Source organism: Carcharodon carcharias, chromosome 14 (genome assembly GCF_017639515.1).
Source record: "Carcharodon carcharias isolate sCarCar2 chromosome 14, sCarCar2.pri, whole genome shotgun sequence".
Lineage (NCBI taxonomy): Eukaryota > Metazoa > Chordata > Chondrichthyes > Lamniformes > Lamnidae > Carcharodon > Carcharodon carcharias.
In genome coordinates, this window is record NC_054480.1 from 118,790,551 (window position 1) to 118,807,281 (window position 16,731).

A 16,731-nucleotide genomic window follows, 5' to 3' on the forward strand; every position below is an offset into this window, starting at 1 on the left:
ATCTCTGTTTAATAAATATAGTGAATAGTTGAGGCCCCAGCACATATCCTTGAGATAAGTCCATTTATATGTACAATGGTGTGTGAATTGAGGAAACAATATTAGAATCTGCTGACACCAACTTGTGGTACGTGACAAATCATGATAAGAACACAGGACAACTAGTTGGCAGATGCAGCTCAGTGTGGAAAGGTGAAGCGATGCATTTGGAAGAACTTGGAAAATAAACATCTTAAATGGAAAAAGCATAGCGGCAAATAGATAGGTTATTAAATATGTCAACACAAATAGATATGGTTATAAGAAGACTAGCAGAATCCTTGGCTTTGCACCTACAAAAAGATGAGGGTAATGTTGAATTTTTGTAAAATTGTCAAAATGTCAAAGTTGGAGTATTGCATATGGTTTTGTACACTCCAAATATAAGGATATAAAGGAAAGGAAAATATTCACTTAGAATGAAGTGGTTAGTTTTTAAACAGAGTAGTTGGAGCTTTTCTCACTGGATTTCAGTAGTTTGAGGGGTGACTTTTTACAAGTCTCCAAAGATTTTATTTCAGATTATTTCTGCTGCTTGGCGACAAGTTTAAGATAATACAAAAAGAATTAAAGAGGGAGTTAGAAAAAAATAATTATATGGTGGCTAGAATGTGAAGTTCTCAGACTTTTATTCAGTGCCCTTGCTCTTCAATTGATAATGCCTTGCAGGCCATGGATAAGGTAAGTTGTGAATTTCAGAAAGCCACTAATGACACTCAAATGTGAACTAAATCAGGGTTGCAAAAAAAGTAAAGTTTTTTTTTTTACACAAGTTTCAGGAAAGCTTAATTCTATTTAGGTTAGATTTTATGTATAAATTTAGCATAAGCTAGAAAAAATCTTTCTGAATTACTATGGACACTCCAAGGACTCACTAATCTTCTGCTAAACCCTATTTTGAAAGATTGTGAATGTGGCCAAAATGTTCAAGAAAAGAGGAGCTTGGAAACAAAGCTAGTCAAGAAAGATAAAGAGCACAACATTCCCACACAGCCTATGTAACATAAGCAAAGTGTTTTGTTAAATGTTTAATGTAATTCAGAAATACATTTTGATATAGTAATCTTACACAAACTTTTCAACCACATCAGTAATGATTTCCTCTAGGAGCTAAGGCTTTTAGCAGAAAGTAATCACTTTCTAGCTCAGTCCTGTTGGGAGGGGGTGGGAGAGGACAGGATGGGTTTTATTCTATTTTTCTTTCAGAACTCTCAACTATTCAGTGTAAAGAAAGTTACTATCAGTCCAAAAAGGACTAGCTACAGAGACAGAGAAAACACAAACTGACCTACGCGGATCCAACCCCAAACTATATGGAGCGCTTCTGAAGAAATAAACAGAAAAATAAATTGGAGGTTTTTTGTCTTTTTCTTTTTTAAACAAGGAAACATTACATACTAATTGTTTCTGTGCTAAAATTTAACTATTACATTTCCGCTTCCAAGGCTTGCTGCAAAAGCAAGTAGACAGGTAAAGGGAAAAGCACACTTTAATTTACAGCTCAGTAACCTCCCAGCATCGCCCTGTGTTTTTCCCCCCAAAATTTACCAAAGTTCTTGGTTCCTTCAAGAACAAAAACAATAATGTGTACAAAAAAGCCTGAATTGCAGGATTCTGTGAACACACAAGCTTAACTCGTTAAAGAAATAAAAAAAAAACAGCACAACACAAATCCCAGTAATAACATTGGAAAAATGAGAAATGGGCGCTCTTTGCCTAAAAGTCCATTGTAAGTCAAAGTCTGTTAATATTACTGCTGCTTTGAGATGCAATCCTGGCAAATTCTCCTCTTCTAAGTTGCAAAATCTGACCTCTGTGCACTCATCCGCCAGAATATAAAATGTGTATATGTGTAGGTGTGCGAGAGAGACAGACACTGGTAACTACAACCCAGAACTTCGTGCACACTGGCTGTACTGAATAGACAAGTCCCATTGGAAAATTGAAGTGCCTTGCTGAGTTATTCAAGAGACAGAGAGCAAGTTTCACTCATCAATATGATGAGACTCTGCATCCCAAACTGAAAATCAGCAGTTTCTCAGTTTAACGGTGTGAAAGCCATTAATTCAGACAAAACACAAGAATAGGAAGGCACAGGCCGCCAGTGAGCTGTGCTGGGCCCAGTCTGGAGTTCATCTTCAACACTGCCTGAAAAAAACACTGGTCTGGGGTGTCCACAGAGATGCCTGCAAGACCCTGGAGCAGAAACCTTGCAAGCGGATTAGTTCCAATGTCGCTATGTGCTTCCTGTAGTCTGTTTGTCATCTGTGTCACATGGGCCTGCACCAATAAGAAAACAAGTATTAGTTAATCTGTATCTACTGTGTTCCGAAAGGCCTTTTAATTGGAACCTTCTAATTCAGTGGTATCAGGTATGTGAGATATCATGTGAAAAATCCAAGAAAATATATAGAACAGCCATATAAACACAGACTACTGGGGCAACCAACTTTACAAATCTGTTTTCTCAAATGCTTAAAAATGAAATCGATTGTTGTGCTCTAAAGTAAATCAAGTCAATTAGGCTAGAATGTAAAACAACTATTAATTCATACTCTAATGTGGCAAAAAAAAATCAAGGACTTTAACAGAGCAAAGAACAATAATCTTTTAGTAAAAATGTCTCACAAGTACAAGAAATCTTGGCACAAACAGGTTTATTTTTTAAATTATTAGTTGAAGCAGCTTTTGAGAAATAGACTGTGAAATGTTTCAGACAGTGACACTTCTAAGAAGTCCAGAATATTAATCATGGAGTATTTAGGAAAGATTGGAAGAGCAAAAAAGGAAGACTTGCATTGAAAGAGTTTCACAATCTCAAAACATTCCAGCGCTTCAGACCAATGAAGTACTTCTGAAATGCAATCACTGTTATAATAGATGAAATATGGAAGTCAAATTGCACACAGCTAGCTCTCATAAACATCAATGTGACAAAGGCGGGGTAATCTGCTTTTTAGCGATGTATGTTGAGGGATAAGAATTAGGCAGGACACCAGAGAACGCTCCCTTGCTCTTCTTTAAAATCGTGCTATGGATCTTTTAAGTCCACCTGAGAAGGCAGTCAAGGCCTCAATTTATTATCCCACCCAAAAGATGGTACTTCCTTCAACACAGTACTCCCTCAGTATTGCACTGGAGTGTCAGCCTGGATTTTATGCTCAGGTCTCTGGAGTGGGACTTCAACCCACAGCCTTCCGACTCTCAGATAAGAGTGCTGCACTGAACCAAGACTGACACTATGGGAAATGCATGTGTCTAGGGGTGGCACAGCATAAGCCTTACTTGGCTTATCAAACAACAAACTTAGTCAACAGCCATTATGCATCTAATCTTTAGTGGCGGATGTTATATACCTTGATTCGACACTGGACCACAGATGTTTCAGCACAGAAACATGTAATTTGACCCATGAAATCTGACCTAGTGGTTTTCTTCACCTGCACCTACATTAATTCCAATCTCCTTTAACATCCCTTTTTTCTTTGAAATTATCCAATTGTCTTACAAATGATTTGTTACAGATTCCACATTCTTCTATGTTTCCTCTTAATGTTTGTGACTATCTTAAAATTGTGCCATTTGATCACAGTCTTGCCAACCAATGCACATAATCTATCACTATAAATAATTATTCATTACCTTGAGTACCTCTATTAGATCAGTCTTCAACCTACGCATCCTACAAAAAAGGCCCTTACTTCTAGTCAAAAAGACCATTCTTCACAGCCCTTGGACATCGCTGCAGGAGTTCTTTAGGGAAGCGTTCTTTGCCTAACTATCTTCGGCTGTACCACACCTTCCCTCAGTGTTCAGCTTCACTCACAACCCCAACAATAATGAAACAGACCATGCCTGCCTAAAGCAGGACCTAGAAAACACTCAAACTTGTGAGAACAAGTAGCAGATAACTTTTTTTTCTTTATTCTTCCAAGGGATGTGGGCATTGCTGGCAAGGCCACCCACATTTGTGACCCAACCCTAATTGATTCTGAACTAAGTGTTTGCTAGGCCATTTGAGAGGGCAGTTAAGAGTCAACCACATTGCTGAGAGTCTGGAGTCACATGTAGGCCAGACCAGGTAACAGTGGCAGATTTCTTTCCCTAAAAGACATTAGTGAACCAGTTTGATTTTTACAGTAATCGATGATAGTTGTCATGGTCACCCACTTTCTATTCCAGATTTATTAATTGAATTTAAATTCTGTCAGCTGCCATGGTATAATGTGAACCTGTGATGCCACTGTATTACTGCGTATCAGTTCAGTGATGTTACCACTAAACCACTGTCTCCCCTTACATTCTCATCACTTAAGTGCTAGATAATGATCATTTCCTCTTGACCTTACATAGCACCAGCAGTGCCAGGTTCGTTGACTTCTTTCGGATGGGGGATTGGGCGGGAGGGTTCACCACTGATGCTTAAATACCATGGCTACAAGAGTAGGACAGAGGTTGGTTCATCAGCAGCGAGTAGCTCATTTCCTGTTAACTCAAGGCTCAAGTCAGGCAAGTGATGAAATTATCACTATTTGCCTGAATGGGTGCAGCTGCAGCAACAATTGGGTATAACAAAACCATCCAGTTTAGAGCAATTTGTTCATCAGTATTCCTGCCATTGGATTCAATAAACACCTTTCATTATCGAAGAATGTTACAGTACATTCTAAGCATGCAGTGCAGTAAGTTACCAAGGTTATCATGTCAGCAGCACCACCCCAGACCTCTACCACTAAGGAAGATGAGAGTAATGTTATGGGTACACCATAACATCCAGGCCCCTTTCCAAGTTATACAATATCCTGACTTGGACATATACTGTCATTTCTTCGTTGTAGTTGGGCGATTATCCTGGAATTCCCTACCCACCAACATCATGAGAGCACCATCAACACAAGAACTGCAGCAGTTCAAGAAGGCTCACCTTCATTTTCTTGGGGCGACCAGGAATGGGCAATGAGTATGGCCTTGCAACATTATGATATCTATCCCAAGAACTAATTTAAAAAATAGATTCAAGCTTGAAAAGTGTTATATGCTACACTTTGTCATTTTATAGTCCCCCCCTACAATGGAATGCTTACTTCATTTCTCCTAAAAGCTTACTGAATTGTTTATTTACTAAATATAGGAGGTATTCTTTAACCACTGTATTTTGAAATGCATTCTAAATGGTTACACTCACACTTTGATATTTCTATTTATCTCAGAACTTAAATAAAAATTGCAGTTCTGAAAACCCTATATCATTATTTAAGCTTAGAGAACGCTCTGAATAAAAATCATGAATGCAACCCATTATTTAAGCAGAATGTTTCAGTAACACCATTGCATAGGTATGTGCTAAAAGATGGCACATACAAATGAGTTTGATTTTTCCTTAAATTTTATGTATTTCTTGGCCATCTCTATAAAAACCTATATCCTAAACAGATGTACATTAACATTAAGATAAAGAACAGCTTCTCTTTCTTACATGGAGATTTATCTCTATGGGGAATGCAAAGAAATAAATTTCTTCATTTGCAGTTGGTAAGGGGGTGGCATAGTGGTATTTGTCACTGGGCTAGTAATCCAGGGTAATGTTCTAGGGGCCCGGATGTGAATCCCACTATGGCAGATGGTGAAAAAAAAAGCTGGAATTAAAAGTCTAATTGACATGAAACCATTGTCAATTGTCATAAAAACCCATCTAGTTCACTAATGTCCTTTAGAGAAGGAAATCTGCTATCCTACATATGAGTCCAGCCCCATAGCAAAGTGACTCTTAAATGCCCTCTGAAATGGCCTAGCAAGCCACTCAGTTGTATCACACCGCTAAAAGAAAGTTTGAAAGGAATGAAACTGGACAGACCGCCTGGCATCGACTTAGGCACCAAAACCAACAATGGCAAAATCATCCCTGTCGACCCTGCAAAGTCCTCCTTACAAACATCTGGGGGCTAGGGCCAAAATTGGGTGAGCTGTCTCTCAGGCTAGTCAAGCAACAGCCTGACATATAGAATCACGCCTTACCCAGACATCACCATCACCATTGCTGGGTGTGCAGAAGTGGCGGGACAATGGTACATAGTCAGGGGGAGTTGCCCTGGAAGCCCTCAACATTGACTCCGGACCCCATGAAGTTTCATGGCATCAGGTCAAACATGGGCAAGGAAACCTCAAGCTGATTACCACATACTGCCCGCCCACCACCTACCGCTCCCCCACCCCCAATCAGGTGATGAATCCATACTCCATGTTGAACACCACTTGGAGGAAGTACTGAGTGTGGCAAGGGCACAGAATATACTCTGGGTGGGGGACTTCAACGTCCATCACCAAGAGTGCCTCGGTAGCACCACTACTGACTGAGCTGGCCGAGTCCTAAAGGGCATAGCTGCCAGACTGGGTCTGCAGCAGGTGGTGAGGGAACCAACAAGAGGGAATAGCATACTTGACCTCATTCTCACCAACCTGCTTGCCACAGATGCATCTGTCCATGACAGTTTCAGTAGGTGTGACCACCACACAGTCCTTGTGGAGACGAAGTTCCGTCTTCACATTGAGGAAACCATCCATTGTGTTGTGTGGCATTACCACCATGCTAAGTGGATAGATTTCGAACAGATCTAACAACTCAAAACCGGGCATCCATGAGGTGTTGTGGGCCATCAGCAGCAGCAGAAATATACTCAACCACAATCTGTAACCTCATGGCTCAGCATATTCCCTACTCTGCCATTACCGCCAAGCCAGGGGACAACCCTGGTTCAATAAAGAGTGCAGAGGGGAAGCCAGGAGCAGCACCAGGCATACCTAAAAATGAGGTGTCAACCTGCTGAAGCTACAACACAGGATTACTTGCATGCCAAACAGCACAAGCTACAAACTATAGACAGAGCTAAGTGATTCTATAATCAATGGATCAGATCTAAACTCTGTAGTCCTAGCACATCCAGTCATGAATGGTGGCAGATAATTAAACAACTAACTGGAGAAGGAAGCTCCACAAATAACCCATCAGAGCCCAGCACATCAGAAGAAGTGCCAAGCAGATGATCCATCTCATCTCCTCTGGAGGCCCCCGCATCTCAAATGCCTGTCTTCAGCCAATTCGATTCACTTCACATGATATCAAGAAATGCTTGAAGGCACTGGATACTGCAAAAGCTATTGGGCCCTGACAATATTCCGGCAACTGTACTGAAGACTCATGCTCCAGAACTAGCACTTGACAGTGTGTGACATCCTAGCAAAACTGGAGTCAATGGGAATCAGTGGGGAAACTCTCTGCTGGCTGAAGCCATACCTACTGCAAGAAAGATGGTTGCTGTCGTTGGAGGTCAATCATCTCAGTTCCAGGACATCACTGCAGGAGTTGCTCAGGGTTGTGTCCTTGGCCCAACCATCTTCAGCCGCTTCATCAATGATCTTCTTTCCATCATAAGGTCAGAAGTGAGGATGTTCGCTGATGACTGCACAATGTTCAGCACTATTCATGACTCCTCAGACACTGAAGCAGTCCGTGTCCAAATGCAGCAAGACCTGGACAATATCCAGGTTTGGGCTGACAAATGGCAAGTAACATTTGTGCCACACAAGTGCCAGGCAATGACCACTTCCAAAAAGAGAGAATCTAACCATCGTCCCTTGACATTCAATGGCAACACCATCGCTGAATCCCTCGCTATCACTATCCTGGGGGCTTACCATTTACCAGAAACTAAACTGGACTAGTCATATTATTACCTTGGCGACAAGAGCCGGTCAGAGGCTAGGAATCCGGCAGCGAGTAACTTATCTCCTGACTCTCCAAAGCCTGTCCACTATCTACAAGGCACAAGTCAGGAGTGTGATGGAATACTCTCCACCTGCCCAGATAAGTGCAGCTCCAACAACACTCAAGAAGCTGGACACTATCCAGGACAAAGCAGCACGCTTCATTGACACCCACCCACAAACATTCACTCCTTCCACCACTGACGCACAGTAGCAGCAGTGTACACCATTTACATGATGCACTGCAGGAACTCACCAAGCTTCCTTAGGCAGTATCTTCTAAACCCATAATAACTACCATCTAAAAGGACAAGGGCAGCAGATACACAGGAACACCATGACATGGAAGTTCCCCTCTAAGCCACTCACCATTCTGACTTGGAAATATATCGCCATTCCTTTACCGTCGCTGGGTCAAAATCCTGGAACTCCCTCTCTAACTGCACTGTGGGTATACCTACACCACAGGGACTACAGTGGTTCAAGAAGATGGCTCACCCCCACCCACTCAAGGTTAGTTAGGGATGGGTAAGAGATGCTAGCCTACCCAGTGACACCCACATCCTATGAATGAGTAAAAAAAAAAATCACCATTTATTGTCCAAGAAATCTGTCAAAACACATAACACACCATCTCTGAGGAAATCTCTTGTAAATGTCTTTTCAAATTCTGTGATTTGCATTATCCCCACACTGCAGCAAGCACTGCCCTCTCAACGCCCCGCCTCACACAACCCCTTGTAACAGCAATAAACTCTGATGTATTTTAAATAATGCTAGAGGAGATCTGCTTGTTATTCTAAAAGGTGTAAACAGATATACTTGCAACCTATCTACTAATTAGTCTTAACATCACAGGAATCTTGGGATCTAGCAATTGATTATTTGGAAAAGCAAAGGTAGCATGGATTCAGTAAAAGCAGAAGTCATGTTTAATCTGTTTGTTTTCCAGTGATATTATTGTGGATGGAAATACATTTGATACAGAGGGATTTCAGACAAGTTCCAGATTGTTAATTAATGGTTTAGGTGCCATCTGGGTATCAGAGAGTGCAAGATTATCTATGAGGGAAGGTTAAATTAGGCTTTGATTACCATGTCTTTCCAATCACTATCCAAAGGAATGGATTCAGGTTTGATTCTGGTATCAATTCAAATAACCTTTTCCAAAATTCAGTTTAGAGTACGCAAAGGGGGTTGAGGCTGGTTCACTGGAGATGTGGAGAACCTATTTATAATACCATTGTATGGCTATGGCAATGGATTTAAATTGTCAGAAAAAAAAACTAAGACAGCCATAATGAGTTCTACAGGCCGCCTGTCCCTTGCAAGCGTGAACCCCTTAAAGGGATAATGTCCGTTGATCATTCTTCCAGCATGATTCCAGTTCCTGATTATTTGTGAATAATTAATGTTTGGATTGATTTTCTATTTAAAAAGACTAAAGGGTTTTTCTTTTACATTAAGGAAGGTGGAAGATTGCAGTTAAGTCTAAGTAACATGATTTTATTTTAAATTCAGAATAATGCAGGATCTGTTTTCAGTTCTTTTCCTGCAGTTGCCTTCTCAGGTCAATTGATTAACAGACATTCTTGTGCTCTCCAACAAATTATGGGCTCAGGAAGACTGAACATTACTCATCATCATCCAACATTATGCCTACCAGTTGTTGTTGTTGCAGGAACAATAACCTCATCGTCATCGTCGCTATCTTCCTCATTTGACTGTGTTACCCCAGACTCTGAGACTATGCATGGAGGTTCTGGTTCCTGCTCAGAACGACTTCGCAATGCCAAAATGCGATGATGTAGTGCTGCATACAGCTGTCCAGCATCCTTTGAACTGGCCTGTGAGGTATCCAAAAGAAGCTGAATTTTAGAGTACATAACAGCTTTCTTGATTTAAACAACAAAATCTATACCAGAGTCAGGGTGATGGCCAAAGTACGATGGCATCAAATAATTTTACCTGATATTATTTGAGAATAACTACATGATTTCTATGATTTATTAGTCTCAGGATTATGCCATGGAATAAAACAGATTACTGTCTCCAAAATAGTGGAAGGAATTTTAGTTTAAATATTAAGCATTCATATGCTTGCATCCTATAGTGCAATTTTACTGTCTTCACAATCACTAAGTTGAGATATGGAATTGTTTTCATGCAGTTTTAGCACATAGCACTCTCAGGACAAACTACCTGGGCAGATACAAAGTACTACGCTGCCAATCAAGCATTCTCTGGACAGATTTGGTATGGATTAAGTACATAGTAAATTTCACTCTAGATTGGCCAACAATGTACCTTGTTCTAAGCCTCCAGTCACCACCATATACATTATGATGCTTCCTTTTGCCACAAAATATTGTTTAGCCTCTTAATGAGGCCATCAATTTAATAACAGATCCTATATAATTGTGAGCTGTTAAACCATATCCATTAACTCAACTGAAATAACGAAACTATAATTTATCACCTAACGTAACTAAGGTCTTCATATTTTTTTGAAGTGCCACGAAGGATGGGTGGGCTGGAGGAACCTCCGTCAGAATACTGGGCTGACAGGGCATCCACCTGATCTTTAACTCTGTTACCTTGACTGGTGGGAGCCTTCTCTTTCACTTTGCCACTTTTTCCTCTCCCCACTTCTACCTCCCTTTTCACTCATCTCTCACTCTCTCCGTCCCTCACACTCTGTCCCTTTCCACTCCTGTCTCTCTCGCTGTCTGTCCTTTTCCACTCCTGTCTCTCTCGCTGTCTGTCCCTTTCCACTCCTGTCTCTCTCGCTGTCTGTCCCTTTCCACTCCTGTCTCTCTCGCTGTCTGTCCCTTTCCACTCCTGTTTCTCTCGCTGTCTGTCCCTTTCCACTCCTGTCTCTCTCGCTGTCTGCCCCTTTCCACTCCTGTCTCTCTCGCTGTCTGCCCCTTTCCACTCCTGTCTCTCTCGCTGTCTGCCCCTTTCCACTCCTGTCTCTCTCGCTGTCTGCCCCTTTCCACTCCTGTCTCTCTCGCTGTCGGCCCCTTTCCACTCCTGTCTCTCTCGCTGTCTGTCCCTTTCCACTCCTGTCTCTCTCGCTGTCTGTCCCTTTCCACTCCTGTCTCTCTCGCTGTCTGTCCCTTTCCACTCCTGTCTCTCTCGCTGTCTGTCCCTTTCCACTCTTGTCTCTCTCGCTGTCTGTCCCTTTCCACTCCTGTCTCTCTCGCTGTCTGTCCCTTTCCACTCCTGTCTCTCTCGCTGTCTCTTTCCACTCCTGTCTCTCTCTCTCTGTCCCTTTCCACTCCTGTCTCTCTCTCTGTCCCTTTCCACTCCCGTCTCTCTCTCTCTCTCTGTCCCTTTCCACTCCTGTCTCTCTCTCTCTCTCTGTCCCTTTCCACTCCTCTCTCTCTCTCTCTGTCCCTTTCCACTCCTCTCTCTCTCTCTGTCCCTTTCCACTCCTGTCTCTCTCTCTCTCTGTCCCTTTCCACTCCTGTCTCTCTCTCTCTGTCCCTTTCCACTCCTGTCTCTCTCTCTCTGTCCCTTTCCACTCCTGTCTCTCTCTCCCTCTCTCTCTCTCTGTCTTTTTCCACTCCTGTCTCTCTCTCTCTGTCCCTTACCACTCCTGTCTTTCTCCCTCTCTCTCTCAGTCCCTTTCCGTTCCCACCTCTCTATTTCTATTCATCTCTGTCCTCTTCCCCTTCTGCTTGTCATAACTTTAATTTGAAGACTCTGAAACATGGCTAGGGATTTCTGTTCCGTCACCCAGCTGACTCAAAGAAAGGCTGAAGTTTGAGTTCTTACAATATAATGAAGCACTACTGTGAGACTTACTGATATGAGGAAGACTTTGACACCCTGGTCCTCAGCATCCATGGCTGTGATTCGAATACTCTTCTCACTGGCTTTATCAATTTGCATCTGGGCCCAGAGTTTGGTGTTTAGAATTAATCGAAGGCTGCCCTGAGTCCGCATCACTGCAACAAAGCAAGAAAAGTATTGAAGGTATAAAGTCAATGTTGTACAGAATACTGATTGTAGAACAGCTCTTGTTATATAGATATTAAAGCATTTTAAACAGCTGACAATGGTAAAATAAATATTTATAATAGATTGGTGAGGATGCCTTATGATCATGTGTTTTGCAGATTGGCTTTAGCCAGCAACAATGCAACTAGGTATTTCATACTAATATGATCTGCAACAGTGAAGATTGAATGGGCTGATTATTTAATGAGGATATTATCTTCCTCACTCTTTGAATGGAGCTGTTCTTCACTAAATGGGAACTCAAAACCTGGAAAAGACACGTTCCTGGAAAGAGTTTCATACTTGACAGTTTTAGCGTTTTGAGTAATTCCCGGAATTATACTGATATGGTTGCATACTGAAAACTGCTTTGCACCAATGTAGAAGTAAAAGTGTAACAGAATCTTTTGAAATAAGTTAAAGCTCCATAAACAATTACTACTCTGCTATATAGTATGGAGCTAAAAAAAGAGAATTTTTTTTTTAGGAACCTTGTATTGTATGCTGCCAGTAGATTTTCTCCCACCATGCTATATAATATTATTGTGGGGACTTCAACTTCAGTTTCTTTATTGCAAGGCAAGTGAACCTATTTTTGTGTCATTAGCTAATTCCAATTATTCTTTCTACACCCAAGTCCAAGTATTCTATATATATCATAAGCATTGACTCCTGGGTATCTAACTTCCAAACCTTCTCCAATCAAGCAGCACCCATGTGCACTAACACTTTGTTTTCTATCCATCAACTATATTCACCTGCTGCATTCCTTCTTGTATCATACAGCTGAATTTTTTTTAGTAAGCCACCTTGTATGATATCTTAACCAATGCCTTCTGAAAATCCATATACAGTAAATCCCTTTGGCAATCCAAATTAACTCTTTAAAATACTTGACTTGCCTTTAACAAATTGATGCTGGCTATCTTCGATTAATCATTCATTTCTAAAGAATTGCTAATTTTACCTTGAACAATAAATTCCAGGGCTTTACCCCCAACGGATATTAAGAGTTTGTCCACAACTGACAACTGATGCACCATGCTGATTTTCTTTTTTCAGTGTTACTGGTTGTCTACCCAGGAAATCACGATTTCCTCCATGCTGTTTAAATCTTTGAAAAACAATAACTACAACTTTCTCTTAATATTGATTTTTAACCACTTAGATTTTTCCTTCAACTATTTGCAGTCTTGGCCTTTAACCTCACACATTATTTTCTGTTTTTTGGCAACCCTTTTATCCTTCAATCCTCTATAAAATACATGTTATTCACAGGCGTAAATACTACTACATTTGGAGGTGGGTACTGGGGATGTCTTATAATATCTCTTGAACTTCTGGACTGGATACCAGAAGTTACCTAACACAGGCAAATTCTCTGGATATACAGAAAATATCTTCCCTTACAGCTAAAGAATCATTGAATGCAGCCACTGCAGAAGTATTATTTTGCAAATTGATGGCTGCAAGTGGAGTATGAAGTCCATAAACATAGAAACGAGAGTAGGCTATTTAGCCCCTCAAAACTGTTCTGCTACTCAACTAGATCACGGCCTCAACTCCATATATGCACTTGTGCAAAAGCTGCCAGGCGGGGTGAGGGCAGCAAATTTTAGGCTTCCACTGTTTGCTGTGTGAAAAAGTACTTTCTGATTCCATCCCTAAGTGAACTTGGCTCCAATTTTAAGATTATGCCCACTTGTTCTGTTTTACCCCCACCAGAGGAAATAGTTTCTCTGTAACTAACCTATCGATTCCCCTAATCATTTTAAATACCTTGATTATATTACCCCATAATCATCTAAATTTAAGGAATACAAGTCAGGTTTATGCAACCTATCCTAGTAATTTAACCATTAAGCTTTGGTTCCATTCTGGTGAATTTGAACTGTATATTAATTATTAAATTCTGAAGCAGAAAATGGCATAATTGATGAAAGCAACTCTGAAGTCGCGTGTACAGCCTTCCGCGAGTCTTACCTGTATCACCAGCAGCTGAGAGTAACTAGAATAGGAGTAAAAGATACATTGCTGATCATCTATTACTTTAATAGTAGCACAAAATAAAAAGAGCACGATCAGCACCAGTATCACAATGTTTTTGAGCTGGGCCTCAAACATCGTGGTACAATGTGGTTGAAGCTCTATCAAGCTGTTGTAAGATTCCATAACTAATATTACTATACTGTAAGAGACAAAGCTTTTGTATCCTCTGTTTAGTCATGCACCAAATCGATGGGATACTCCTCAAAATATTGCTGGACCATGGGACACCATCTCAGATCCCAGACCCATCTGCCTCAACATGAACATGGTTTTGGCAGATCTACTGGTAGTAAGTTAAAATTTTTTCACATATATATATATATATATATATATATATATATACACATACTTGGTTGATAGTATATGAAAGGCATTCAATTCTGATCCCAATCAGGCTGTGATTTCTGGCTGTCAAGCCAATTTCTATATTGAGCCTCTTTTCAAGGACTCTACATTACTAAATCAATAGTTTTGCCTTAGAGGAACCCTATGTTTCTATTCTGACTAAGGTGATGCTCAGCATTGATAGGTGCCATGTGCCTGTGGCACTGTATAGTCCCGGTAAATTTTGGTGTAGGCTGTCAAGTGTGTTCGGTTGAAATTGTCCTAATATATTGACATCACGATTTAAACCATTGCTGTCATGAACAATACAGGACATACAATTGAATTAGCTTTACACGGTAACTCTTTGGCTGGTTCCAATTCCTCCTTGACCTGATTCCTTAAAAGTGAACCAGCTGATTTGAAAACAGAATATATTTAGAAACCATGAAAGACCACAAGGCCTATATAATCTAAGTTACTTGAGAGATTGAAGGCCTTATCCGAATTCAATATTCAGAGTGCAACAAGAGGTTCAGAGTATAACTCCCTTAAGCTGGATAAAAGTGAACTGACAAACATCTATACCAACAACATTACACTATTTTTAATGTGTGGCAAGTAACAACACTAATCAAGCAAGATTTTAATCCGACTGTATATGGAGGGTACTTAAAACATTATGGTGCATGGAGTAATCAAGATCCCTCTCCAAGTGCATGACTACACAAAGCATACAAATCTGTCCCTTCCCTGTGGCTAAGTCTCCCACACAATAAGTTTTCACACTTCAACAAATCAGTTATTTCACAAGTCCAAATATAGCGTGCTGCACAAGTAAACAATTCGTAATGCTCCTTGGCATTACAAATTCTCCTTTTTGCCAACACCTCACAAGCTTGAGTTACTGAGGTCAATTGTAGGATTGCTCCAACTACTATCAGCTAATACAGGATGGACATCAAACATGGGATTTAGCTAGTGTATATTAATATTGTGTTCTGCACTGGGCAGTGCAGGTACCAACCATTTGATTAGGATGTATGTGCTTTTAGTACTTTAAAAGTACTTACAAAAGAAGAATCAAAACAGGATTGCCACCATCATTTTCTATGAGGTACCGCAATGCTTATAAAACTAAAATTTCTACTGGTACAGACTATAAATTTTCACTTATGAAAAACAAATAACTATTATTCACAGCAAGTGTCACGAAGTATCATCAGTAGTGTCAACAGATAGTACAGAAGATGGACGCATACCTAGCCTTGACTGCAAGGCTCCATCATCAGCAGATGCCATATCGTTGAGTCTCAAGAGGCCTCTTCCCCTCTCTACCCAGGATTGGGATGTCTTGTCAAACACAAATAGCTTGCATTGAATCTGAAATTAATCAAGAATATTCTGAAGCCAAGAAATATTGCCCTCCCACAATTGTCAGGGAAATGTTCCATACAGGTACAGTAGCATAGCGAGTATGTTACTGGACTAGTGATCTGCACAGGAATTCAAAGCCCACCAGGGCAGATGGAGAATTTAAATTCAGTTAATAAAATAAATCTGGTCCAAAACAACCGGCTTTAGTAAAAACCCATCTGATTCACTAATGTCCTTTAGGGAATGAAATCTACTATGCTTAGCCAATCTGCCCTGTACGTGATTTTTAACTGTTCTCTGAAATGGCCTACAAAGCAATGCTCCCTGAACAGACTACAATTTCTCTGAGCACTAGTTTCTCATTCATGTGCTGTTTACATTTCAAAAGGCACTGAATTTTCATGAAGTTGCGAGCAACCTGCACAATTCCAAATTGCTGCCTGGCCAGACATGTGCACCTTCAAGGGTATTAGCAAGCCACTCTCAGTTGCATCATGAGTAATTAGGGATAGGCAATAAATGCTGGTTGGCCTTGCCAGTGGTGCCCACATCCAATGAAATAATAAACTAAAAACAGTCAGGTCAAAACCTACATCTAATAAAATAATTGAAAATGATCATGAAATCCAAAAGTACACATTCACCAAACTGTAAATGTCATTAAAAATCTGTTAGAATAATTTATTCTCACTTGAAAAGTTGTCTTAGTTGAAGTATCCTCCTACTTGCTCTCTTTCCACTGGCCCTTGTGCAGTTTTCTGACTCTGGAGGCTCCTGAATGGATCCTGACCATTGCTTGGATCTTATAGCCTAGCTGATATCAGAATCATATCTGAGGTATTCTGATCGGTGACCAATATCTTTTACCAATGCAGAAGCAGTATAAGTTGGTGCCACCAGAACAGAGCAGATAAGAAAGGCACGAAGAAAAATTACTACATTACCTATATTGGTACAGTCTTTCTCACTTTTTTGAATGCATTTCTACTTTTACATAAAAATGGCTATGGTTATCCATAAGGGTGGGGTAGGGCTAAGACATACAGAGTCCCTTTAAGAAATTAGAATAAGGCAGCTTCTATGTTAATCACACACATCTTCCAAGGCCCACAGTTTACAGCCTCATTTTAGCTGTGTATCTCATTTGAAGGAGGCAACAGTAGACATGAATTTGAT

The 16,731-nt window shown here is 40.5% G+C and overlaps 1 protein-coding gene across 4 annotated transcripts in view; it reads right to left on the bottom strand.

The window, feature by feature from the left end:
- Window positions 1–1,054: 1,054 nt before the first annotated feature.
- The window catches only part of LOC121287198 (ran-binding protein 3-like), a 110,735-nt gene continuing 95,058 nt past the window's right edge, over window positions 1,055–16,731 (bottom strand). For all 4 annotated transcript variants that reach the window (XM_041204847.1, XM_041204849.1, XM_041204846.1 and 1 more), the window contains 4 exons: window positions 15,441–15,561; window positions 11,611–11,753; window positions 9,464–9,647; window positions 1,055–2,319 (listed from right to left, as the gene is read on the bottom strand). In XM_041204847.1, the coding sequence (XP_041060781.1) occupies window positions 2,276–2,319; window positions 9,464–9,647; window positions 11,611–11,753; window positions 15,441–15,561 (492 nt within the window). In that variant the 3' untranslated portion in view covers window positions 1,055–2,275. The remainder of the gene's footprint in view (window positions 2,320–9,463; window positions 9,648–11,610; window positions 11,754–15,440; window positions 15,562–16,731) is intronic.